The sequence below is a fragment of the Hyaena hyaena genome, unplaced genomic scaffold, assembly GCF_003009895.1.
Source record: "Hyaena hyaena isolate Hyena2069 unplaced genomic scaffold, ASM300989v1 scaffold_219, whole genome shotgun sequence".
NCBI lineage: Eukaryota > Metazoa > Chordata > Mammalia > Carnivora > Hyaenidae > Hyaena > Hyaena hyaena.
The window spans coordinates 2226615-2253882 of NW_024080850.1; the positions used below are offsets into that span (position 1 = coordinate 2226615).

General features: G+C 55.2%; 1 protein-coding gene across 1 annotated transcript in view; it reads right to left on the bottom strand.

Moving 5' to 3' along the window:
* Positions 1–1070: 1070 nt before the first annotated feature.
* The window catches only part of PPM1F (protein phosphatase, Mg2+/Mn2+ dependent 1F), a 29292-nt gene continuing 3094 nt past the window's right edge, over positions 1071–27268 (bottom strand). The window contains exons 2-8 of the mRNA XM_039242887.1: positions 24410–24655; positions 19408–19559; positions 13809–14011; positions 12977–13165; positions 10541–10684; positions 6635–6728; positions 1071–5298 (exon numbers count right to left, since the gene is read on the bottom strand). Of these exons, the coding sequence (XP_039098818.1) occupies positions 4946–5298; positions 6635–6728; positions 10541–10684; positions 12977–13165; positions 13809–14011; positions 19408–19559; positions 24410–24606 (1332 nt within the window). The 5' untranslated portion in view covers positions 24607–24655 and the 3' untranslated portion in view covers positions 1071–4945. The remainder of the gene's footprint in view (positions 5299–6634; positions 6729–10540; positions 10685–12976; positions 13166–13808; positions 14012–19407; positions 19560–24409; positions 24656–27268) is intronic.

The window sequence follows — 27268 nt, forward strand, 5'->3', positions numbered from 1 at the left end:
CAGTTGGCTTCTGGATGTAGGTCTGTCTCCCTGCTGGCAGAGAGCCTGGCTGATGTCCCCAGCCCCTACCTGCCACCATGATGGCCTGGTCTGGCAGGTGAATGACACCCAGCTGCCCCAGAGGCCACTCAGTCTCTTTCTGCCTGGTGCCCGGTCCCTCAGGCCTCCCCCTACCACTACCCTGTGGCTCCAGAGAGGGTGCTCTCCCAGGCCCCGAGCTCAGTGACAGTGGGGTGGGGGTGGGGGGATGGAGCCACCATCTGGCTATAGCAATGAGATACAGACCCGTGAGGCAGTACGTTTGTGAACAATCAAGACAGCATATACTTAAGAACGAGGTTCTGCTGGGCAGATTCTGCAGGGAGCTTCCAAGGAGGCAGAGGGGACCGGGCAGGGGGAGGACAGATGCGTGAGTAGGTGGGGCCAGGGGGTGGGGCTCAGGCCCTGGTTGGGAGCCCCAGTCCCCTCTCAGTGACAAGACTGAGACAGATAAAGCTGCCTCCCTTGCAAAGGGGCTGGGAGCGGGAGGAGCACGGAAAGCTCTCAGGCTGATTTGGGAAGGGACTGGAAGCCAGTCTGGGCAAGGCTTAAAAGTGGGTAAAGGCTCAGCAACCAGGGCAGGGCTGGGGGGAGGAAGGGACACAACAATCCAGCTAGCTGGCCCAGACTAACCCTGAAGCACAAGTGCCGCCTCCCATCTGGGGAGTTCAGGCAGCATTCTGGGGCCGTGGCTCGGCTGTGTCTGCCCCTGTTCCTCCAGGGTCTCAGTTCCGCCAGGAGCACCACCTGGCAGATGCCGACCTGCTTTCTCCCTACTGTTTTCCCGGGAGGGTCCCCAACCTCAGTGTCCCTGGGCCACTTCAGGCATCTGGGGGCTCCCCATCGTGTGAGGTCCCCTGTGTGTGGGGGGGGCACGCGTGGGCTAGCAGGGCTTTCTCCTGAATTAGTCTGCTGGCTTTGTGGGGAGATTGCTAGACGGTCCCCCCAGCACCCCAGCAGCTTCTAAACACACTGCGGACACTCGGGAACCAGGTGCTGCGAGGTGAGCAAAGAAGGCAGGGCTCAGGTGATAGGGTTTCAAAACTCGTGGTTTATTGACACTTGAGCGCAGTGACCCCTGGGAAGAGACCATGTTTCTGGCCCCCTCATCCCGGGACCTGCCCCTGCACACAGGGGAAAAAGGGGTTCCGTCTTGGAACAAGATGCCCCTTGCAGAGAACACCTCCCAGGAGCCCTGCTGAGACGAGCACAAATAAACCCTTGGCAAGGCTGGCATGGCGTGTGAATGGCAAAGCTCGGCACATTTGGCAAAGCTGTGGAGCCTCGGCGAAAAGCGCGGGCCTCCTGGGGCTGCCTCCTTCGGGCTACGGGCAGAACCAAACCAAAAACAGCTTATTTTGCACAGGCCCTTAAGGTTCCCATTTGGCTCTAGTCGGGGCCAGGCCCAGGAACCGCCAGAGCTGTGCCCCAAACCCTGGGAATACTGCTGAGGTGGCCAGACTCCCAAGCCGGAACTCAGAACTGGCCCTGTAGGGGTAAGGGTGAGGGCCGCATGCTGGCTTCAGAGGGTAGGGGGAGACGAGACTGTGGCCAAAGGTCGGCTCAGGACCTCAGAGGGCCTGCCCCCATCACTGTCCCCAATAAAGCACACCCCTTTCCTAGTCCTGGATGCGGAGGACAAGCTGGGTCAGGGAGGCCATGCGTCTGCCTCTGGATTTCAGCAGGTTGGGAGCTTGACTAAAAGGCAAGGGAGACCCTGGCTGTGGCTGTGCCCTGCCCTTCGGCCTCACACCTGCATTGGGAGGAAGCTGAGCCTGTCTGCCTCTCCCACTCCTGCTGGCTTGGGATCAGCCCTACCTGTAAAAGCAGGGCTCCCTGTCTCCAGCTTTTGTGTTCCATATACGGCTGGCAACTGTAGCTCCATTCCTTTCCAACCCACTTAATTATAAGAATAGACACTAATAATACTTAACCACCCTCCCGCTAGCAGAGGGGGAGGGTTCCCTCAGCACTGGCAGCAGCTCTCTGGGATGTGCCAGGCTTGCCCCCGATGGGCCCCAAACCTCCAAAATTCCAGGATCTGCTGCACAGACTCAGTGCAACCCTGTGTCCTATAAAGGAGAAACTGGGACCCAAGGAGGCTCAACGACTTGCTCAGCTCATACAATGAGCTAGTGGCAAAACAGGGATTTGAGAAGGGGGCTGAGGCTTCCGGACCTGGGATCCTGGCTAGAGGCCTCCTTGGGACTGTGGCCTGACAAGGAGGTGGGCCAGGAGCTTCAGAGGCTGAAGACGCCCGATGACTCCCAGTCTGACCCAGTCAAGAGGGAAGAGGCCTCTGTGCCTAGGTGCTTGCACAAAGCCAGCATCTGTGCAGTGGGAACAAGGGCTCCCTCCACCCCAAGGCAAGGCTGAGCAGCACCAGAGGGCACGGGCCTCTCCTAGAGAGGGGTGAGCACTGGGACAAGCCTGGAGAAATCTCCCGGTGGAGCCTCAAGCCCGGGCAGGAATCAGACCACCACTTGGTGAGACCAGACTTCACGGGTGAAGAAGCCCTACTCTTGGTGGCAATCCCAGAATAAGAATTAGCAAAGACAGGAGAAAAACAAGCCCACACCTCTTCCTTCTGTTAAGGTCATGGCCAGGGGCAGCCAGGCTAGTAGTGAAGGACGGGGCCACATGCCACCTCTTGCCAGCCCTGTGCTGGGAGGGGCCAAAGAGGGGCCTTCAGATTAAGTGGGGCAATACCGGTCATTGTTGGCTCCCACCAAACCTTTGAACCGCAGTGACCACATTTAAGATACTATTTCTGTTGTGAGCCCTTGAGTGCGGCATTGGCCGCATCATCTTGGCTTCTTCCTCCCTGCTGTGGGAGTAGCGGTAAATACTGAGCCTGTGAGCAGCCTCCCCCAACTCCCACCTGCCCTGGGCTCTCTCTCTCCCTCTCTGCTGCACAGCCTGCTGCCCTCAGGGGGGCGGCTCTCACCAAGTCTGCCCTTCCCTGGGCTGAGGAGGGCCGCCAAGGCTCTCCCACCTCCCATCGCCCACGTCTCTTCGGCAGAGCTCCCTTTGGTGCAGCTGGGATCGGGGTCCTCACTGTACCCACCTTCCTGGAGCCTCGCTACTGCAGGTGGATTCTGGCCTGGGGGACCCAGTGCCAAGCTTCCTCCTGCTGCCCACCTCCCAGCAACAGTCTCCACGAGCCTCCTAAGCCCCCCACTGCTCTTCCTAGACCTGTTAGCCTGGGTCCTCCCACAGAGACCCCTCTCTCTGGGCCCTTGACCTCTACCCCACTCTTCACCCAGCTCTGCCACTTCCAGCTCAAAACACGTGCCGTATCTGCCTCATTGGATGTAAGTAGCCTGAGTCACCCAAGTTTCGTAGCTCTGAGCCTCACCTGCCCAGGGCATGATAGGGAACGTAGAGCTCTCCCCCAAGTGGTCAGGCTATGGGCAGAGCAAGGCAGCAGAGGGTGCCGCCATGGTGGGCAGGAGACAGGAGGAGGGATTTTGGGGACTGTGGAGCAGTCGGACAGGGCTCCAAACAGAGCCAGAACCCCCCAGGCTGCCTCCGGACTTGCCAAGGCCTCATAAGCGTGTTTCCCAATGAAACCAATTCAATTACCAAAACAAGATGTTCTAGGACATTCCAGTCAAATGAGCCCGCTCACGGAGCTCAGTCGCTCAGCCTGGGGACCAGCCAGAGACATGAGCAGCAGGACCGAGGTGTGTAGGGAGGCTGGCTAGGGCCATGGTCACCCCGAACTTCCAGAGCCCCTAGGTCTGGCCCAAGCTGTGCTGCATAGCCCATGCTCTTTCAGGCCACTTTGCTGACTCTCAGCAGCAAACTGCATCAGGAAAGAACTCTAGCGGGGAAGAATTCTAGCCAAAATCATGCCACTATAACAAAATAAATCCTGCTTTTGTAAAAACTTAAACATGCCTCTTACAATCCATCCCAGGCCTGGCAGTTCTAGCCTCACCTAAAGCTGTTTAAGGCACTTGAATGGCTTATTAACACCACCTGGAAAAGTGTTTGTTTAGATCCTGATTTAGGAAAAAAAATTCAGTAATACTGCAAAAGAAATTTCTTCCAAAGAAAAATATCAATACTTAAGTTTTCTGAGAATAAAATAATGCTAAGCTCTGCTTAAGTTACGTGACACAACAGATCACCTTGGCACTGACAAAACAAAGACAAAAACCTGAAATACTGCTTCTGAGTTAGACTGCCCTGGAAAAAAAAAAAAGACCACAAACAGAAGACACATGCGTTCTGACCTTCCCCTCCCCGGATATGCGCAGGACGGGGAGGGACCCAGGGAGGCTGGGGGCCATGAGCATCCACTGCAGACCAGAACTCAGGTGCTCCCTCCTCCCCAGCAGGGCTGCTTTCCCCAGTTTGGGAAACTGGCTCAGCAGGCCAGGCGCATCTGTGGAGATGAGCCTCCCAGCCACGGCCAGTGAGGAGCAAATGAGAAACCTGCGCTAGACACCCAAGGAGGGCTGGGACGCACTTGGAAACATCCGTTTCCTGGCTCCTGGTTCTGCCCAGGGACTCATGCAGCATCCTGCTGCCCCATGCGCATGCCCGGTGTCTTTGGTCTGGCTGTGGCCCCTGCCTGAGGCCTCTGGTCCCGCCCCTACCCAATGGGGCTGGGAGCAAGAGTCCCTCCACTTCCCAAGTCGTCTTCTCTTTGGTGAGGTCTCTTCCCTAGGCCTCCTTCGGAGAACTGGGCCATCCCATTTCCTGTCTGAGCAGGGCACAGCCCCCACCGCCCAGTGCAGTTCCACAGCCACCAGGATGGGCCGATGCAAGCACACAGGGATCTCGGGGCCCTGGGAAAGCACTGTGAGGGTGGCACCCACCTGCCCACCGCCGCCTGTCGGGTCCTAAGGCATTTGAGGGGGAGGGTGATGGGGTGGGGGCAGGGGGCCTGCACCTCCTAGCTTCTCTGTAGAGTGTTGGTCCCTGGCTCTGCGAGGCCAGCGGGTACGTCTCCTGCCCCCTGGGCCCCGCCCTTCAGTAGATCTCGGGGGTCCCTGAGGAAGACCACCATGACTGTGATGTTATCGTGGGAGCCCCGCTCCCGGGCTGCAGCCACCAGCTCCTCGGCGACCTGCAGCCCACTGCCCTGCTGCCTGACCAGGTGGCTCTGAACGAGGCCCGCGATCTCCTGGTGGGGGACGACGTCGAAGAAGCCATCACAGGCCAGCAGCAGGTAGTCCTCGGAGCCCGTCAGCTCTCGGGAGGCTGAGTCCGCCTCTCCTGACACGTAGGGCTTCTGAAAGACGTCTCCTGGGCACAGGAGAGAAAGGCCTCCCGTCAGACAGTTGGGCTGCCTGTTGCCAAGTCCAACCAGGCCCGGGCCTCACTGTGGCCACCCACTTCCGATGCCCGTGTTCACCAGTGAAATTAGGTAAATTCCTGGGGTGCTAGGGGCAATGTGGCAGGCCTATCAGCTGCAGAATTAGAAATCGGCCAGGCCATCTGTGCTGACTGCCAGCTCAGAGCCTGGAGCCTGTTTCAGTCTGTGACTCCCTCTCTCTCTGACCCTCCCCTGCTCACGCTGTCTCTCTCTCTCTCTCCTAGAAATAAATAAAACATAAAAAAAAAAAAAAAAAAGAAATCGGCCAGGCCAGAGGTCAGCTCTACAAAACAGCCTTTTCACTTCCAGGAGAGCCGGGCCCAGAGGGGGGGAGGGGGATGAACCTCACGTTTCCTCCCTTATACTCAGGTCTGTAGCTCCCCTTCCCCCCAGGACCCTCTCCCTGAGGGCCCACATCTAATCCTTAGCAAGTCCTATTGGCTTTATCTTCAAAGTGCAACTCGAACCCACCTCCTCCTCCTCACACATTGCCCAGGCCCGCCGATCCCCCTCCTTCTGCCCCCTGCCCGGGAGTGTGCACCAGACCACACTGCTCCCCGACACAGAACTGCCTAGGGTTCCCCGTCCTTGGGAGGAGCCTCCACTTTTGGAGAGGCCTGCTCTGCTGTCTCCCGACCCAAACGTGCCAGAGACCCAACAGCGGCAGCAGCAGGGAGAAGGGCTAGAAGGCAGGCGCCGCATGCGGCAGTAAGGGTGGCGCGCATCCGGAGGCTGGGAGGGAGGCAGGCCACATGGCGGGGGTTAGCATGAGTGAAGTGGTGCCTACGTACCTGGGGGCAGAGGTGTGGCTGCCGAGCCCCAAGTGAGGCCCAGCAGCAGTAGGATGCTGAGAAAATAGGATTGTGGGGAGAGGCGGCTGCTTTTCTTTTCTTTTCTTTTTAAAGATAGAAAAAGAAATCACCAGCATGAATGGGGGAGGGGAGGATAATCCTCATTTATGGAATATTTGAAAATGGCCTTCTAGCATATAGAGTAGCTAGCCAAGGGTCTCTGGGTAGGTTTTTCTGGGGAACTGTTTTAATGAGGAGATAATCACAGAAAGGTGAACTTGGGTGATTCTTTTTGCGAGATGCAAGTTTCTAAGGTGTCTGTACCTGCACTCTCTCAATTCACCAGAGGCCCTTCAGTCTGACTCCACGGCCCCACAGACCACAGGTGCTATATCAGCATAGGAAGCTGCTGTCCCCAACAGCTGTGTGAGCCCATGGGCCTCAGGCAAGAGGCCTTCGTCTCCCACCCCCTTACCAATGGCTCTGGACACGGCTAGGGTCCCGTTGACTCTCCAGCAGTCCATGTGAGACACGAAGCCGCCCAGCGCCTCGATGCGCTCCTTCTCATCCTGTGGGGGACAGCCAGAGTGGGGGCTGGGGTGCACCCGTGGGGCACAGTGCCCAGTGCTGCTGCCTGAGTGGAACGGAGCTGGTTTCTAAGTGCTGGGGGGCTGTGGCTCTTGAACGATGCCCGGATGAGGCATTAGTGGAACAGCAGACACCATGAACCGCCTAAAAGTCCTTCAGTTGCAGCGAGGGCTACCTCAGTTACGGGGTGAACACAGCCAGACCACTCACAGCCTCCGACCCCCTGGCAGCCTCCCTTTTCACTCGGGGATATGGTTTCCTCCTTGTAAGCTGCTGGGATGAGCCCACGCCTGTGCCACACGTGGCCACCTGGCAGGGCTGGATGAAACCTGAACCAGCCCCTCAGCTGCCCTCCTACCTCATCCTCTCCACCAGCCGAAAACTGCTTCTCCAAGGTCAAGCCCAGAGCTGGTGGCCAAGCGGGTTCCCATCAAGGGCCATTGCCCGCCCAAGCTGGAATAAGAGGCTCTGCACAGCTGGGCCCCTGGGCCCCCTGTTTCAGTGAGGCTGCCCTGTCCAGACGTTTCCCCTCATGGCCCCCCCCGCCTCCCTTCTGCCCCTGACTGAGTGGCCTCACTCACCTGCACACTGGCTATGCAGTGGTCTGTCCCTCCTGGGCTTGGCTGGCACCAAGGTCAGCTGCAGAGGTAGTATGTCGGCACTGCGCTCGGCCACCCCCAGGCTCTCTTGCTGGGTTTCTGCCCTGCTGTGCTCCCCACCCCCTACTTTTGACGGGACGGGCCCACTCTCCTGCCACATGCTCCCTCCCACACACGCCTCAGCTCTATGAGCGTGCGGCCCTCAGGCCGATGTCCCCGGTCCTGCCTGTCATCACAGCCCCTCCAGACTCTGCACTTAGGGAACACCCCACCCTGTCCTCCCTGGCCCCTGGCGCCCCTGGCTAATGGCATCATCAACCTCTTGGATGCCCAAGGGCCTCTCCCCATCCTCAAAAGCCTAGATTCTTCCCCATCCCTCCTGATGCTGCTTTGCCAGGCAGGTCCTCCTCCCCATAGCTGGCCAAGCGACTGCAGTGGCCTCTTTTGTGACTCGGCTTGCAGCTCACCCTCCGGTGGTCTGATCATTCTAGAAGCTTCTAGAAGTTCCTTGTGAAGTTCCTCCTGACACAGGAGCAGGAGCCCTCAGTCTCTCAGTGGCTGGTCCTGGCTAAACCTGCCCTTTCCTCCTGGACTCCACCCCTGGCCTGCTGGGGTCCCACCTGCCACCAGGATTTGGCTCTACGCCTCCTTCCCGCTCATTTCCCTCTTCCACATCTCCCAACGCTTTGCCCATGTCCTGTGGCTTGCAGCTGCCCATTAGCCTGAGAGGTGCTGGGAGGCCCACTGCCTCAGCAAAGTGTCCTGTGCACAGTAGGTGCTAACTGGTCGCTGGCCTGAACTGAATCCAGAGGCAGCAAGGCTCTGTACAGACAGCAGCAGAACAAGGCAGAGTGCCATGCGGTCCCAAGTGCCTCAGAGCTGGTTTTGGCAGCTTCCAGATCCTCACTGTCCCTCACTGTGGCTCACTAGGTGGTTGCTAGTTTCCCACTCTCATGACCAATGTGATGGTGGTTGTTTTTTGTGGGAGACCTTTGAGCTGGTCTTTGATGACTTCTCTGTGTGGGTGACAGGCTAAGCTCGGGATCACAAGGCTCATTAACCGGGAGTGGCTGGCAGGGGCCAAGAGGGCCTCGGAATCTAGTCTCTGTAGCCGTGTAGGGTACAGACTAATGAGAGAACAGACACTCTGGCAGGCTTCTCCTGCCAGCACCCCACGTGCACCAGGACACTCCATTCTTATCTGCTGGGAACCCCATTTTACAGACAAGACACTCAAGGCTTAGAAGGGGGGGAGCCAGGCCTGAGCATGGGTGTCTGTCTGTGCCCTTTACTGTGGTACCATTCTGCAGGGCTCAGGCAGTGCCGGGGGGGTGGGGGGGGCTGCCCAGAAAAGTCCCCACTAGGCTTCAGAGGAGGCACAGGACACCAAGCTTGTAGGGATGAGGGTGGCAGGAGCAGGCCAAGCACCCCGAGCAGAGACTTGAGGCTAGTCCTCCCTTAGGCCGTATTTCACTTGACTGCCTGTCTCAGGGTAGGAGGGTCCACCGGGGAGCAGGTGCCCAATGCCCCAGTGCTGCAGCGAAGTGGCACAGGATACCTGCTACTTCCCGGCTGTGTGCTCTGGGCAAGTTACTTAACCTCTCTGAGCCTCAACTCTCTCCTCTATTTGACAGGGAGAGCGTATGTAGGAGGTTTAGCACAGACCAAGCTGCGGGGAGGCCAAGGAATGCTGTCATTCGTGGCTGTTCTGGTGATCACTGCCTGACACTCCCTTGCGGTGCTTTCCAAATCTAGAAGCCACAAAAGGACAGCTCAGTTCGGTTACATAAAAACCAACATGTCTACAAGGCAGAAGCGCCAAACAAAGACCAGGCGGGGAGGGCAATTTGCAAATCGCCCTGCAGACAAGGAGCTGACTTCCCTGTTGTATAACAGATGCCTACAAATTGATAAGAAAAATTGCAATAGCTCAGGAGACAAATGGGCAAAGGATGAGAATGGAGGGTGCTCACAAAAGGCAACACAAATGATCTCAAGTGTTTGAGAAGATGCTCAGCCTCACACTGTAAGAGAAATGCAAACTGAACATTTCTGCAGAATGGTCGGTGGGGCTGTGGGCAAAGGACACACAGCCTGAGGAGGGCAGTGTGGCAAACAGGCCAAGACTGCAAATGGGAGCACTCCTGCTTATCCCTCCACTCCTAGGGAGCCGCTCTATTAACATACTTGACTCAGAAGGGTAAAATGCTATGCAGTGTCATCTAGTGCTGTGTTTGCTTTAGCATGAAAAAGACTGAAGAACTCTCGGGGCACCTGGGTGGTTCAGCTGGTTAAGTGTCTGACTTCGGCTCAGGTCATGATCTCATGGCTCGTGAGTTTGAGCCCCACATTGTGCTCTGTGTGGGTAGCTAGCTCAGAGCTTGGAGCCTGTTTCGGATTCTGTCTCCCTCTCTCTCTGCCCCTCCCCCACTCTCTCTCAAAGATAACAAACATTAAGAAAAGAAAAAGACTTGAAGGAATCTCACTGTCCATGGACAGGACTGGGGCCGGATGGAGCTCTGCACAGCCCTGTGGAAGGCGGGGGCACGTTCCGTGCTGATGTGGAGTGCCCGTACATGTGGGGAAAGCAGAGCGGGGACAGCGCTCCCGGGCATTTCCCAGTATGCAAACGCCTGCCATCCTACAGAGACAGACAGACTGGACAGATGTGGTCCAAGGAGGAATGTCAGCCTTATGTCCAGGTGAGGACCTTGAGGCTCAGACAGTTGAGTGACTTCAGGATCCCAGAGTAGCCTCTACCCAGTGAAGCCCCAAGGCTGGTTCCTTCTGACCTCGGCTTAGCATCACCTCCGCCCTGGAGCCCTCCACCCGACAGCCCAGGTGGCCAGCTGCCCCTTGCCCACATGCGTGAAGCGTAGGAGCCTGTACTTTGACCCTACTTCCTGGGCTGCCTCTCCTCCGCAGCTCTGGGCTCCATATCACTATGGTGAGAAGGGGTTACGTGGGGCTCTTGGCTGTTAATGCCCCCAAGCTTTAGGGGACCCCTCCACCAAACCCCTGGCCACTTGAATCAGGCAGAAGGGCCCTCCCTCTGGAGGAACACCAGGATCTCCCTACAAAGATGGTGCAGGGCCTTTCTTGATTCCTCGCCCACCTGGCCATCCGCTAACCCGTGTGGTCCAACGAGATCGGGGCCAGGGATTACCCCGGCGCGGAGGGAGGGAGCCCCTTACCTGTCGCTCCGGTCTGTGTGGCTCCATCAGCTTCACCACCTGTCCCTGCTGTACCAGGATGACCTGGGAGTCCCCGAGCCAGGCGACGTGCAGGGCCTTCCCCGCAATGAGAGCGCACACACCCGTGGTGCCACTCTGTAGCCGCTGAAAGGAGAGGGGGCTGAGGGTGAGCCACTGTGGGCCCACGCTTGTCCAGACTGAAGGACTCCTGCAATAAGGCACAGAGTGCACAAATGCACAGGGCACAGTGAGCCTCCTAAGGGCTACGCTGAGTGACAGGAGAACACATCTTGTGTGGTCCCGCCTACCTACAACTCTGGAAAACACAAGCTCTATCATCTTTTACGTCTGAAAGCAGAGTGGTTGTCCGGGGAGGGTGGGGTGACAAAGGCCAGGAAGAAATTCTTCAGGGGTGACGGGAACATCCGTTATTGTAGACAAATGCTAAAACTTATCCAATTATACACTTTGTTTTTATTGCACCAACTGTACGCTGTACATTTGTAATATGTGCAATTTATTATGTGTCAATTTCATCTCAATTCAGTGATCTTAAATTAATAATACACTAATTTAAATGCCTGCTTCAGTAAACTGTTACTTTGGGAGGTGGCCTGGAACTCTGGGGCTTTCTTCACCTCCCAGGAGTGACAGTATCCAGGAGGCCTGAGGCATGTCAGCTTTGCACCGGGCTCCCACTTTGCAGTTTTAGATGCTATATGATTTTCTGCTAAGATGCAAAGTCTGGCTTTGCTGATCTCTGTTGAAACCTGTACTTAGAGCGTCTGAGGACAGTGTACCCCCTTCCAGGTCTCCTTATGAGTCATGTCAACTGGGGCACATCCTTTAAGCTCTCTGGGCCTCAGTTTCTCCATGTTCTAAAATGGATGCAATTTTAGTAGCTGCCTCGTAGGGCTGCTAGGAGGGCCCCACGGAGGTTCTTCATTCTGCACATAAGGTTCAGTGGCGGGGGGGGGGGGGTAGTTCACGGAGGAGGGGCTGAATGCCTTCTTTCAATAACGAGTGCCTCGTGTCTATGAGTGCCTCATCTCTACGTGGCTCTAATTCCCAAACAAAGAATACACCCAGTGGTTACCAGCAGCTTGCCAAGACCCTGCCTGGGTGAGCAAGGGAAGGTATTAATCATGGGTTTTATTTTTTGTATTTTTCTTTCCTTTTAATTTAAAAAAAAATGTTTATTTTAGAGGGAGAGAAAGAGAGGGAGGGAGGGAGAGGGAGAGAGGGAGAGAGAGGGAGCGCACGCACAGGCAGGGGAGAGGCAGAGAGAGGGAGGAGACAGAGGATCTGAAGCAGGCTCTTTGCTGGCAGCACAGAGCCGGACGCGGGGCTCGAACTCAGAACCATATCATGACCTGAGCCAAAGTCAGATGCTCAACAGACTGAGCCACCTAGGTGCCCCATATTTCTCATGCACTGACAAACTGGGGTGCTTGTTAATCCTGGAGAGGGTACCTGTCCCAGGGCAGGCTCATTCTTGAAGGTAGGAGTCACCCCAGGAGTGCAACCTTCATGTACAAGCCAGCTGGTCTGAACCCATATCCTCAACCATCTCCTCTGTCTCTCCCATCAGGCCGCTTCGGCTGGCCTGGATGGCTGGGGACCGCCCCTGCAGCCCAGAGACCAGCAGGTTATCCAAACCATCCAATCGTAAACTTGCTGTGACTTGCCTGCCCTGCCTCGCCCAGGCCCTCCTGTGAGGCCACAGTAAAGCTGTGCTCTCTCCCTCTGCCTCCCGACCAACCCTGGTGCTCCCCACATGGCCTCGCATGGTGTGAGGTCTCCTCTGGGCACTGTAAGTAACAAAACTCTTCTTCCAAGGCAGGTGTTTGTGTCTGTCACCTTGCCATCCCTGGTTAAAACAGAATCCATTTTAAAACAGACTGTCCTTCCCTGTGAGGCCTGCACATCCACCAGGAGGGCCAGGCAGACAAGACCAGATGCATGCTTTGCACGGCTTTTATTGAAATGGAAAACAAGTCCCCTTTTACCATAAGAATGAAGTGATATGATTGCCAGCAGAGTTTAGTGAGGGACTTTTTTTTTTAATATAATTTTTTAAAATGTTTTATTTAAATTTTAGAGAGAGAGAGAGAGGGAGAGGGAGAGAGAGGGAGGGAGAGAGAGAGGGAGAGAGGCAGAGTGTGAGCAGGGGAGGAGCAGAGAGAGGGAGACACAGAATCTGAAGCAGGCTCCAGGCTCCGAGCTATCAGCACAGAGCCCAACGTGGGGCTCGAAGTCACGAACTGTGAGATCCTGACCTGAGCTGAGCCAAAGCCGGAAGCCCAACCCAGACGCCCCTAGTGAGGACCTTCTGACACCACCAATCGCTTTGATTTCCTCTGCAAGGGCTGGGCCTCTCTGATGCTAATGGCTACTGGCCCCCAAACTGCACACGAGGCCCACACTGGTTCTCACCTCTCGCTTGGCTTTCCAGAGGAACATCTCATCCGTGTGCCGGAAGGCTTCTCTGAGGGCTCCCGCGGGGTCTGTGGGCAGCTCTGGCCGGCGGGCCACGTTGGCGTGCACGTGTACAGCAGCGTACCTTGCAGCGTCCACCCCCCCGTGACCATCAAACACAGCAAAGTAGGCTCGGTCCACGGGGTCCTGGTAGGGAATGCAGTGGGAGTCACTCCGACCTCGTCCTGACCATGGCTATGACCTGGCCAGAGGCTTCTGTCTGGGGGTACAGTCCAGGTGCTGACTGGGGTGGGTGGGTCTGGAAGAGTCAGCATGGCCTCTGCCATCAGATGGGTCAACCTGACTCAAGCACATATGAGCTGGAAGATTTGGGAAAGGACAACTCTCTGGAGTTGGTTTCACCTTCTGTACCGAGTTGCTGGAGCGTAAAACAAGGTACGATGTACCAGGTGGCTCCCAGCGCTGGAGACAGAGCAGAGCCCAGCAACCATGAGTCTGGGGCAAACGAGAGACTCCTGGGGCCTCCCCTTATAACAGATCTGGGCAGACCATTCCCCTTCCTTAGTCCCTTAGCTGGGAAAGCAAGGTGGCCATGGGTGCTCTGGCCCAGCAGCACGGGGACGATGACTCGGGCCTTCCAGACGCCCTGGAAAGTGCTCTGCCTCACCCAGCGCCTCAGCCTTCAGATGACAGCTGCAGCCATCACGCCTGCTTCGGCTCTGGCTGGCAGCTCTGCTGGGAGCCCCGGGTGGCCCCACCCCCTGCACCAGGCCTTCTTGCTGTTCTGCGTGGGGCCCGGGAGATGGAGCACTGCAGGTGGAGCACTCACAGACAGGCCAAAGAGCTGGTTGAAGGCAGGAAGGCACACGTGGCGGTCTTCCATCTTGCGGCGAGTATTCCGGATGGCATGGATGGAGACTAGCCACTGCCGCTGAGGAACCCAGGCGTTCAGAGGCACCTGCTTCTGCCACTGGCTGCACACTTCCCAGAGCCGGTTAAAGAAACTTCGTGCCAGGTCCTTGGCATCTAGCACTGATGGGCATAACAGAGGACTGTTAGGGAAGCACCAACCCAGACCAGCTGGGCTCCACTCAACTCTCCCTGACCCCCTTCTCTGTGGCCCCTGCGGCTGCACAGACAGCTCCCACCACAGGCCTGCACGGGCCCCACTGGCCCATGACCCCCTGGGGCATTCCGGCCTAGTAACAAGCACACCAGCCTAGACAACTATGTGTGACAGCCTGTGTCATCAGCAGTGAGCAATGCCTGCTTTGGCAATATGTACAGGAAGGAGCCTCCTGTCCCACAGTGAGCAACTATACTCGTGGGAGCCCACCCCAAGGAAACAGCTGGAGACGCAAAGACGACTTAAGGACGAAGTACAGAATCACTTCTAATTGCGCACTAATTCGAAACTCTATATATCCAGTGACAGAATAAATTACGGTCTATTCTCTTGATGAAGAGTTAAAGCTGCTATTAATCATGATTTTTGCAACTAAACATGCAACTGCCACACAGCCCAGCCACTGCAGCCCTGGGCTTTTATCCCGGAAAAACTAAAGCTATGCTCACACAAGAAACTGTGGGCCCCAGTCAGTGTTCCCTGCAGCTTCACCTATAATAGGTGAAAACCTGGAAACGGCCCGGATGTTTTTCAACACGTAAGTGGGTAAACTTCGGGACACCATCCCATGGGATACTGCTTGCAGCAAGGAGGAAGGAAGGAGCTATTGGTACATCATAGAAACCCAGATGGAGCTCTGGAGAAGTATGTGGAGTGAAAAAAAGCCTATCCACAAAACTTACACATTCTATGATTCCATTTACAGGCATTATTGAAGGACAAAGTTATAGAAATAGAGAAGACTCATGGTTGTCAGGACTAGGGACAGAGCGCGGGGTATTAGGGTGGCCATAAAGGGTAATATGGGATCCTTATCGGACAAAACCATTCTATATCTTGGCTATGTCAAGATCTTGGTCATGATATTTGAATACAGTTTTTCAAGACGTTACCAGTGGGGGGAACTGGGTAAGGGACGCATGGAAACTCTCTGTGTTAATTCCTTTTTTTTTTTTTTTTAAATAATGATGGCTTGACGGTTATTCTTTTTTTTCTTTTAAAGTGTATTTATTTTGAGAGAGAGAGTGTGTGAGTGGGCACAAGCGGGGGAGGGACAGGGAGGGAGGGAGAGAAAGGATCCTAAGCAGGCTCTGTGCTGTCAACGCACAGTCCAACGTGGGTCTCGAACCCACGAAAAGCGAGATCATGACCTGAGCCAAAATCTAGAGTTGGACGCTTAACCCAGGCGATGCCCTCTGTATTATTTCTTACAATGCCATATATGAGGCTACAGTTATCTCAAAATAAAGTTTAAAGGAAAAAAAAAATCACAAGGTAAAACAAAAATGGCCTTTCAAACCTTTTTTTTTTTTTTTTTTAAATGTTTTATTTATTTCTAGGAGAGAGAGAGAGACAGCGTGAGCAGGGGAGGGTCAGAGAGAGAGGGAGTCACAGACTGAAACAGGTTCCAGGCTCTGAGCTGGCAGTCAGCACAGAGCCCGACGTGGGGCTCGAACCCACGAACTGCGAGATCATGACCTAAGCGAAAGTCGGACGCTTAACCGACTAAGCCACCCAGGCGCCCCCAAAAATGGCCTTTCAGAGTGTGCGAGCACATAAAATGCTTGTCATGATATTAAGGAAGACAGAAAATCCCACATACAGTTTGATCGCGAGGACATGAAAAAGCCTTCGGCCGCTTAGACCCGGAAAATAAAACGCAGGAAAGGCATACAAGCAAAATGTCAGCGGTGGGTGTCTGCAGGTGGTAGTTCTGCTGGTGAGGTTTTTTTCTTAAGAATACTTTTTTATGCTTTCTCAATTTTCCATGACAAGTGTTAGCCCCAGTAATCATTTCAAAATATGCCCATATTCATTGATGCTTTGATTGGGAGCCTGGTTTCCTTTCCTTGAGCGTGGGCCTTAGTGACCTGCTCCTAACAAACAGAATAAAATGGAAGTGATCATGACAGCTCCCTGAGAGGCACTGTGGCTCCCACCTTGCACACTCTCTCTCTCCCTGTCTGTCTGTGTCTCTCCATGTCCCTGGTGAATCACTGGCCCTGAGGGAAGCCGGCTACCACAGTGTAAGGATGTTGGAGTAGCACTGGGGAGAGTCCACACGGTGAGGAACTGAGGCCTCCTGCCAACAGCCAACTAACTGAACCACTTTGGAAATGGAACTTCCGCCCCTGCTGGCGTAAGCTCATGACCACGATCTCTTGAAGGACCCTGAGCCAGAACCACCAGCCTGGCTGCTCCCAAATTCCAGACCCGCAGAAACTATAGGATAATAAATGTTTGTTTTAAGCCACTAAATTTTGGGAGAATTTGTTATGCAGCAATAGGTAACAGCTTCTACGACATGAATTTTAAGAAAAGGTGGGGGGCTCAGTGGCTCAGTTGGTTGGGTGGCCAACTTGGTTCAGGTCATGATCTCACGGTTCGTGGTGTCGAGCCCTGAGTTGGGTTCTTCACTCACAGTGCAGAGCCTGCTTGGGATTCTATCTCTCTGCCCCCCTACTCTCTCTCTCTCTCTCAAATAAATAAACATTTAAAAAAATCCTATCTAAACCTGTTCTGTAAAGAGAAGATTAACAAGGAACAGGTCCCAAGGAAATCTCAGGTGACATGCCTCAGAGACTCTGTTCATTTCCACACGTGAAGCCCTCCTGGGACTCCCACCTGGCCCAGGTACATGCAGCAGGTACAGGTTAGTCTGGGGGAGGGGGGTGGGATTCAAGGGCAGACCCTGAGGAATGTCACAGGTCACACATGCAAGACTTCGGGGGTTGGAGAAGAAGAGCTCCTGCCCCAAGGCAGTGGCTGCAGAAGAAAAAGACAGGGAGAGACAAGGGGGCAGAGAGGGGCTGTGAGCACAAGAGGCTATGGGAAGACACATCTGAGGGAATCCAGGCCCCAAGGTGGGGGTGTCTAGAACTGGTCACTGCCACCACGCCCAGGACACAAGGGTCACTCAGGTGTCTGGCAAGAAGTGGGAGACCAGCAGGGCTCTCCTGAGGGGCTGTGGGTACAGGAAGGCTCAGCTCAGAGAAGACAGGTCCACATGCACTTGGCCCAGTGAATCCCCTGCCAGCAAGTCAGCCGTCGCTCAGCCAGACTGCACGGCGCTGCCTCCCCAATGTCGTCCTCCTCTCCCAGGCAGGTGGCTGTGCTCGGATGACCACCTGGGCTGCTGGGCTCCTTTCCTCCCGCTCTGGGCTCTGCTTTTATTAGGCCTGAGACACCCAGGGAGGCACAGGGCGCTGTGTATGCTCTTGCCTTAGGTTATGCTACTATTTCCGTCAACATGTTTGAACTTGAGTCTCAGCTTAAGCAAAGGCAATTACCGCTGACAACGATAAGCAATGCATAAGCGATGGGAGGATAGGCTGGCTCACGGACTCCTGATGCCGCTGGCAGGAGATGCCTGCTTGTCTGGCCGAGGGCCTCCCCCGGGCGCCCCCAGGACCTGCTTGCTGGGGAGGGGTTGGCTGGTGTTCCCACCTGACCCAGCTACATAGAGGTCTTAATCATAGCTCTGTCCTTGAGAAGTGGTGCTTATAACACCTGCCATGATGCCAATTTTGCGCGAACGGCTTCGAGATGATAGACTTTACTGTATTCCGCTCCAGTGACAGGAACAGCTGATCAAGGCCACAGGTCCGGGCCTGCATGGAGGGCGGGGGCAGGCTGCGATTTCCTCCCACACGGGCCCCTCCCTCCCTCCCTGGCCTTCAGGAGCCCCCAGGTATGGGGCTCTGCGGGTGCCAGCCACCGCCTGGGGCCTTCCTGCCAGCAGGTGGCGCTGGTCTCCCGCCAGGACGCTTGGGTGGGGCACTCCCTTTGTGGGGCTGCAAGCCTACAGGCTTTGCAGAGGACAATGGCTTCCTGTCACTGTGGGCCTCAGTCGCCTGCACCTCCCAGGCAGGAATGTGAGGCCATGCTGGGCTGGAACGTGGGCAGGGAGCCAGGGAAAAGGCAGGGCACACGGCTGAGGAGGGCTCGGCACCTGCTGAAGCGAGAGGCCGCGTGGTTTTTCTTCTTTCTCCCCGCCTGTTCCTGGTTTGCCCTTAATACTCGCGATAATGCTAAGCTTAAAGTAACACAGGTAATAAATATGTGATATGATGGGAGTAATTACGTGCAATATATAAAGGGGCAAAATCAGCAAATCATACAGTAGGCCTCCACTCCCCCCATCCGCTTGCCTTCTGCGGTTTCAGGTACAGGGAGTCAACTGTGGTCTGAAAGATGATCCTCTTCCTGACGTATCGTCAGAAGGTCATTAGTAACTGAACGCTACCCTGTGATGCCAACGTCCCTCACCTACTTCATCTCACCACGGAGGCATTTTCTTATCTCACACCAAAACCGAGAAGGTGAGTACAGTACAGTAAGATATTTAGAGAGAGACCACACTCATACTACTTTGGTCACAGTATATCGTTATAACTGTTCTATTTGAGTATCGGCTGTGGTTGTTAATCTCTTACTGTGCTTCGTTTATAAATTAAAGTTCATCACAGGAATGCGTGGATAGGAAAAAATGCAGAACGTATAGGGTCTGGTCCCATCTGCGGTTTCAGGCATCGTCTAGTGGTCTTGGAACGTATCCCCCTCGGATGAGGGCAGGGGTGTCTACTGTGTTAGGAAAGTGAAAGACAGACCTGCAAAGTAAGAGCCCTGACTTTTTATGATGAGGCTCACTGCCCAATTCTGGGTTCCTCCGGCTGTGAGGTGTGGCTTGGGGTCTGCCCTGCTAGCCCGTCTCCCGGGAGGAAGCAGACAGACCAGCCCCGCTGGCCCCTCCCGAAGCCAGCTCTCAGACACCCCAGAGTCTCCATCTGATGGGGTCCTAAGTTGGATCGGCCCAGGCAAGGTGCCCAGGCTCTGGGATTTTCTACCAGCTGGGCCCTGAGGCCGCCCCCAGGAACTGCTCACACATCACCCTCCGGACTCCCACGCCACCCTGGGGCAATGTCAGCTGAGGCAGATGAGCAAGTGGGTGGCTGAGTTACCACCTCAGTCTCCTCCCATGGAAAACGGGAAAAGCGTTATTCATCTCCTGGGCTGTTCTGAAGCCCAGCTGCCCTCCCTCTGCTGCCCTCATGCTCCCGTATTTTCTTGGCACCTCCATTCTGCCACACTGTCATGAGTACACGTGGCTGGCGCCACCCTTTGTGGCCCCCAGCCACGTGCTGCCTGCAACCACCCATCCAGCAGCAAAATGGGAAAGGCCATGGAGCCCAGGTGAGCCCTGACACTTCCCAAACTGGCACTCCCCTGCGGTCCGTTCCTTGTCTGGCTGGTGAGTGTGTCACCCGCTAAGCCTTTGGGCCAGAGCGGGAAGAGAACTCACAGGTCACGGGGGCCTTATCTTCCTCATTGTCCTCTTCTTCCTCCTCCTCCTCCTCCTGTCTGAGCAATTTCCTGAATTCAGAAAGGTCCGTCTGCAGCAGCTGGGAAATGGCCTCATGGGCCAGAGATGAAGCCAGTGGTGGCGGAGCATTCCTGGGGACAGGAACAAGAAGTGAGGTGGGCTGGCACCTCAGCAGAAACTAAGACCCCAGTGCCTACCAGAATGTTCCAGATGCAAGACCTCCTTTCCACTTGGGGGTGCCTGCGGAAGTAGTGATAACCACTCGCACCACAATGTGCAGCCCCAAGGAGCAGGTCAGCCTTTGGGCCTCGGGGAGCTGGATGGGACATCAGCTCCATGCCATTCACCAGGTCCTGAATTACACCAAACATGGGTAGGGCTCGTGGGGAAGAGATGTGTCTGCTGGCGCCCGTGACCAGGCCAGACAACTGCCTCATATCCAGCCTGTAGACAGCTCCTGGTCACCAATACCACCTGGGGACCTCTAGGGTTTCAAGAGTCTTCTGAATTAAATTGTGTCCCCCAAAATTCTTATTTTGAAATTCAAATTACCAGTGTCTCAGAATGTGAGCTTATTTAGAAACGGATGCAATGAGGTCATACTGGAGTAGGGTGGGTCCCCAATCCAGCAACACAGGGGAAATTCAGACACAGACACACACAGGGAGAACTCTATGGGAGATGAAGGCAGAGGCCGGGGTGATGAGGCAGAAATCGTCAGAAGGAACCAGCCCTGCCAATACCCTGATTTTGGACTTCCAGCCTCCAGAACTCTGAGACAACACATTTTTTGTGTTTAAATTGCTTGGTCTGTGGTGCTTCCCATACCATGTCCATGGAAAGCCTTCCATGGTTCCCCCATGCATAGGTGTCAATCCCCTTGGTGCCCCTATACCTCTAGGTGCATCCTGACTCCAGAATCTGCCTTCCCACCGGTGGGAACCCTTCACAGGCCAGAGGATGTGTGTCATCCTCGTCAATCCTTGAGGGCTGGGGGCAACGCCCAGGGTGGTCAGCAATTCTATGCTGGGCAGACGCAACTGGCTTTCCCAAGGGCAACCGCTTCCCAACAGCCAGGCAGAGGGGTCACTTCTCTTTGGGGGCTAGGTGCCCGTGGTGTGTCTGTAGATGGTCTTAGGAATCTACTGGGATGAATTTGTGATTTAAAACGAGAGGGTGACTCAGGGGAGAAGCCTCTGGAACTGCCTTTGAAAAACAACCAGCCAAGACATGAGAAATGAGTTCCTCTGCCGTTTGGGGATTTCCTGCTAACTACTGGTTTTCCTTGTTCGCAGTGGGGAGAAGGGGCGCTACTCCTGGGGAGGTGGTGCTGTGACTTCCTGCAGGCCTGCACAGGCCACCAGGGTCAGGGAAGCAGCTTCCGGCCCTGGGGACTCAGACAATGCTTGGCCTCAGGCCACAGGCCTCACTTCCTAGATGTGTTGTCCACCCTCATTCAGGGGTCCCCCACCCGCACACCCTCCAGGCCCTGCAGTCGTCAGGGCTCCTAAAGATTCCAGAAGATGCTATTATGAACAGAAAACATGTGCAAGGCCCAGGTAACCAAGAAACGCTCTAGTCCCACCTGCCTGCCTCAGGATTTTCAAGTTTGCTGTCTAGTAGCAAAGACAGAAATGCAGATGAATAATTGTAGCGTAAGGTACGAACCGCTGGGGGACCTGAGATCGGACATAAAACAGCTAACAAGGAGAAGACAGGATGTAAATCATTGCACCCTTGAACTTGGTGATCTGACTTCCTAGCAGTCTCATGAATGACACCATTTACAATCTGGAAAAATGCCATGTGCCACTATGCTTGGGGCCCCTTACACCCAGGAGCCTGCACGCTAGCCACAGGGACAGGAAACAGACGAACAGAAGCCCCCTAGAAGGCTGCCAGGAACGTGCTGTGGGGGTGCTCCTGCCAGATGCAGTGTAGGCAACACGTGACCACTTGTATGAATATCATGTTTACACAGGGAAGAAATACTAGAAAAGGACGAAATACGGGGCACCGGGGTGGCTCAGTCGGTTGAGTGTCTGACTTTGGCTCAGGTCATGGTCTCACGGTTTGTGGGTTCAAGCCCCGCGTCTGGCTCTGTGCTGACAGCTAGCTCAGAGCCTGGAGACTGTTTCAGATTTGGTATTTCCCTCTCTCTCTGACCTTCCCCTGCTCACGCTCTCTCAGAAATAAATAAAAAACATTTTAAAAAAGAAAAAAAAAAAGAAAAGAAAAGGACGAGATAACTGAAAAGAAATCCATTATGATGACTGGAAAATACATGACTTTACAATATTATGTTTTTGTTTTAAGTAGGCTTCTCAGAGCCCAAAGCAGGGCTTAAACTCACAACCCTGAGAGCAAGGCCTGAGCTGAGATCAAGAGTCAGATGCATAACTGACTGAGCCACCCAGGCGCCCCCACAATATTGTTTTAAGACGGACTTATTAGAGGGCCTTACAGGGACCATGACCCTTGGCCTCTCCACCATGGCTAATGGTCTCAGGCCTGCTCCACCATCTTGCTAATTAACAGGGTGTCTGTTCAACACCTGAGCCCAGGGCCTGCCACCAGGGCCTCATGGGGCCCCACATCACCTCAAGCAAGTCCTACTTTTCTCCTTTTTTTAAAAAAAAATTTTAATATTTTTAAAAATTTATTTCTTTAAAAAATTTTTTTAAACGTTTTATTTATTTCTAGGAGAGAGAGAGAGAGACAGCGTGAGCAGGGGAGGGTCAGAGACAGAGGGAGTCACAGACTTTGAAACAGGCTCCAGGCTCTGAGCTGGCAGTCAGCACAGAGCCCGACGCGGGGCTCGAACCCACGAACCGCGAGATCATGACCTAAGCCAAATTCGGACGCTTAACCGACTAAGCCACCCAGGTGCCCCTAAAAATTTATTTCTGAGAGAGAGACAGCATGAGCAGGTGAGGGTCAGAGAGAGAGAGAGGTACAGAAACTGAAATAGGGTCCAGGCTCTGAGCTGTCAGCACAGAGCCTGACGCGGGGCTCGAACCCACAAACTGTGAGATCATGACCTGACCGAAGTCAGACGCTCAACTGACTGAGCCACCCAGGTGCCTCATGTCCTGCTTTTCTCCTACATGTAGCCTGAGACACATGCCCTCTGACACAATGAAAACTCCCTCACCCCCATGGTCCCGCACCCTGCAGACCCCTCCAACCGACCCCTGACTTCTCTAGCTCAGGCCCCTTCCCAGGCAGGAGGGCTGGTCACCTGCTCCTACCACTGCCTGGCTGCCATCCTCTTCCTCACCCCCTTCCCATCTCCATAGCCATGGAGCAAAACCGGCCCCCCCTTCTGGGATCCCGCCCCTCTGGGCACGTCCCCCCTCTGTGCTCTTCCCTCCCCCCACCTGGGGCAGACTGACCACTCACACTGGTAGCTCATCCCTCTTCTGACTCTGAGCCACTAGCCTGGGGCTCTCCCCCTGTCCCCCATCACTTCCTCTTTACCCCCATGGCCACGTCATCATCCCTGGCACAGCAGGCACCGTGCTGGGTGCTCTTGCTCTCCCCAGGCTCTGGGCTCTCGTGCAGGGGCAGGCGAGGTAGCAATCCTCCCAGGCCTACATCTCTTTCCGCAGCCCTTAAGCCCTCACAGAAGTTCCAGCAGCTGCTGTGGGGACAGCCCCTGCGGCCCTGGGCCCCGAGGGAGGCAGAGCTCTGAGAGCCCTCCTCTCCCCTCACCAGCATCTAACAACTCTGGCCTACTGGGTTGCGCCGACTCGCTTTATGCCACCTGCCTCTAAAATAGTTCCTCACAGCAGAACAGACTGAGCCAGTAATACCCTTTGCACATGCCACACCCTAAAGGGACATGGTCACCAGGCATGTCCTCCTGAGCTCTGTAGGGCCACGGGGCGGTCAGGGTAGACACGGGCCAGTTCACACTGACCTTCACGCTCAGTGACTTGGGCTTGTTGTGAACTCTGCCTGATCCCACCAAGCAGGCCCTCGGGGCAGGGTGTGTGTGCAGGGACAGAGCTGACCTGCCACACAGGAACCATGCTTGGGGACGCTAAGATGCCCGTACGCTGAGGCTGGGTGTGTCTTAACTTTAGGGGTGACACAGCGACTAGGTAGGGCCTGTGGGCCCAGCCCCTGGGGAGGGAGGAGGTTCACACACGCTGCATGGCCTACTAGCTCTTACTGTTTTTTTCTCCCCTCAAATCTGCTAAGCTTGCTGTGTCTCACCTCTGCTCCTCAGCTGCCACCTGTGAACAGCAGACAGCACGACCCAGTCACTGTGGCCACAGGCAGAGTGGCTTGCACACTGCCTGACCCCTGCCCAGCCTGAGGCCTTGGCCAGTCTCTTAACCCACCTGGCCTCTGCCTCCCCGTCGGTGAAATGGGACAGAAATAGGATCTACTGCACTACGTTGAAGTCCTAACCTGCTCAGATTCGTCACCTTATTTGGATTTAAAGTCTCTGCAGGTATAAGATGACATCATACTGGAGCAGGGTGGGCCCTAAATCTAATAGGACCAGTGTCCTTACGAGAAGAAACCCAGGCAGGGAGAGAATGACACGAAGACAGACACACGGGGCGGGGGTGGAGGGGGGGCTCCATGTCATGATGCAGGCCAGACTGCAGTGATGCACTTAGAGACCAAAGAACACGAAGGCCTGCTGGCAAGACCAGAAGCTAAGAGAAAGGCCTGGAACCAATTCTCCACGCCTTTGTTTGAGAGAGCGTGACCCCACCAACGCCTTGATCTCTGGCTTCTGGCCTCCAGAACCACGAGACAATACACCTCGGTTGTTCTGAGCAACACAGCCTATGAGAGTTTCTGACGACAGCCGTGGGAAGGCAACGCAGCACGGTTATGGGGATGGAAGGGGAGTCAGGACATGTGTTGTGAGTGGCAGCTGAGGTCAAGTTCAACACGTGGCACAAGCCAAACTCCTCGTTCCTGTCTCGTGGGGTCCCCTCCTGGCCGGTACACCGCTTACCTGCTGCTCAGGAAGCCCATCGCCAGCTCGGCCAGCTCACCCTCCACCTCCTCCTGGCTCAGCACTGTTGCTGGGACCTTCCATGGCAAAGGGCTCTCTAGGCTCAGTGGGGCTGGGAAGTCGCTGAGGAAGGCGTCCAGGAAGCCCAGGATCTCCTCTGCCACTGGGCTACTCTGTTGTGGGTCTCCGGAGGCCATGTCCACAGCATCCCGGGGGGCTCTGCCGGGGTTCCAGGTGATCTTCACTCTGAGGAGAGGCGTGAGGCTCAGCAAACACAGTGCTCTGCTCTCGGGGTAACCGTGCCCTCACCCCACAGTGCTGAGTGTGTGGTGCCTTGCTTTCTTCCCCTCACCTCCAAACATCATGCGGCAGGTACGACACCAAGCCCAGGGCCTCAAGGCAGAAGGGCAGGGCTACTGGCTTCACATATAGTTCAGGGCACCCGAGCAAGTGGGAACAACGACCCTGGTCAGTGTCCTGACAAGGGTCCAAGACGGGATACTTGGGAGCCTAAGAGAAGTGGCTTCAGGAGACAGAGCTGAGATCAGAGGCCACAGGGGTGCCCTGAAGGAGACGTGACAGAGAAGGAAGGTGTGTTTCTAATAGAGGATGGCCGGCATGGCCAAGGGCAGGCAGGAGAGGGACCCAGGGCCAGGCTATTGAGGTGGGGAAAACACAATAGGTAAAGGGGTTCAACTTGACGCTGGGACCTTGGCAGCCAGAAGGCGAGGAAGTGATGCCATCAGGTCTGTGAGCCTAGAGGAGAGAAGGGACATCTGTCGGGGGAAGAAAAAGAAGAGTTTGGATGGTGCCAGGACCGGCCCTGGGCTGTTCTGGACACCGACAAGAGGGGGAGTAGGAAGGGGTCCCAGAGGCTGCAGGGCACCCCAGGGGCGTGGGCAGGAGAATCCAGGAAAGTTGGGGACATCTGTGATGTGTTTTTTCCGACAGGAGCAGCCCTGAGCCTCCTGAGCCCTGGCTGAAGGAGAGGCACCAGGGACAGCCCAGGCCGCTGACCCCAGTGCCCTGGGCGCTGGCTCCCACCTGCCAGGCTCTTCCTCCCTCATCCTCAGGAAGGCCAAGGGTTTACTAGCTGTCAGGCCATAACAACCCTGGGAGCCAGGATGAGCCCCCATTTCACAGAAGGGAACAATGAAGCTTGGAGAGGGGTGGCCCTTTGACAATGGATGATAGGGTCCAGGAGGGATTATGGAGCCTTCACTCATCACCACCCTGCCCAGCTCTTCTCCCACGAGGGCCTCACTCACCCATGGCTCCCACCCTATTGTCCTTCCAACTCCTCTCCCCCAGCTCAGGACCTCCATGCATTGCCAGCCCACCCTCTTCCCTTAATCTGCCCCCAGGCTCATGGGCCAGCGAAGGCCTGTCTCAGACTCCTGCCTCTCATGTTCAGCCCTCCAGCCCCAAGTGGTTCCAGAGCCCGTCTTCTGGCAAACATCCTCCCCTGTTTGCTCTCAAGGCCCCACTTCCTACCCCGCACCCAGCTGTGCCACACCCTGGCCACCAAGCACAGGCGCCTGATCTCCTGCTTCGGGAGTTTGAGCCCCACACTGGGTCCCGCACTGACAGTGCAGTTCCTACTTGGGATTCTTGGTCTTGCGCTCTCTCCCTCTCTCTCAAAATAAATAAACTTAAAAACAAAAAACACAAGAGCACAGGATGAAAAGGAGAGAGAAAGTTCAAAGTCTAATCTGGGAGGGACTTGGAGGGACATGGGAGGTAAACAAACAAATAAAAACAACAGAAAACCTCTCTTTCGGAAACCTGTCAAAAGTTGGCTTTTTTTTTTTTTTTTTTTTTTACAAACAGTTTGTCAAGTTGGTTTCCATATGAAAGTTGGCTTTTTAAAGCAGGCACAGAAATAATACAGAAACGAGGGCACTTATGATGGAAGGTTATGGGGACAGACTTAAAATCATTGCCATCCTTCATGTTTACCTATAAGTAGACGTATATACAATGTAGCCCCGGGTTACAAACGGCGAAGAGGTGAAAAAAAAAGAGAGAGAAAGAGGGTCAAATAGAGAAGCAGAAATCAGGACACAAGCAGATCGGACAACTATATTATAACCACAAGGGTGAGACTTTGTGAACTGGGGACATCAGGAAGGGCTGGGAGGCTTAGGGAAGCAGTGAGGGTCAACTGGGGAGAAGGCAGGCTGGCCGAGCCGCAGAGCACAGAGAATCCTGTCGGGGAAAAACAAGAAGATGGCGTGAATTTCCCAGCAGGCTCTGACACCCTTCCGCAGAGAAAGAGGCCAAGCCACCTTTTCCATGTGGGAACAGCTCTGGCCTGTTGTTTAGGGGAGAGAAATGTGAGTAATGCAGTGCTGCCCTCAAGCAACAGCCTGCAGCCCTGGGGCTGGAAATGCCTTCTGGCTGCCTGCAATTCCAAGCCCAGAAACAATACTCTTCCAGGCATTGAAATCTTAGGCGGCACAAAGGGAGCTCCTCTAAAGTGTATGACTAAGACCAAAATGAGAGGGGGGCTTGCTCGCTAACCTCCCCAGAATGCACAGGAGGGCCCGAGTTTGAGAAACCCTGGCCCCCAGTGTAAATAAAGCACAGAATTCAAGACCCTTCGCTTGTCGCCTCACCTGCTGGCAGCATATGCTCAATGTTTTGGAATGCAGAGCGCTCCCTGGGATGCTATTTTCTGTGCCTGGAGCCCCCTCCTCCAGAGCCCGTCCCTTTCCCTGGGGGTTGGTGGCCCCTCCTCTCTGCCTCTGCCCGGGCCCAGGGTCAGCACAGGCCTGGATGGTGGCCTGTGACATGCCTGCTGAGTGGGATCGGGGGATAAGTGGGGGCAGGCAGCACGGGGCGTGACAGTGCTTGTGT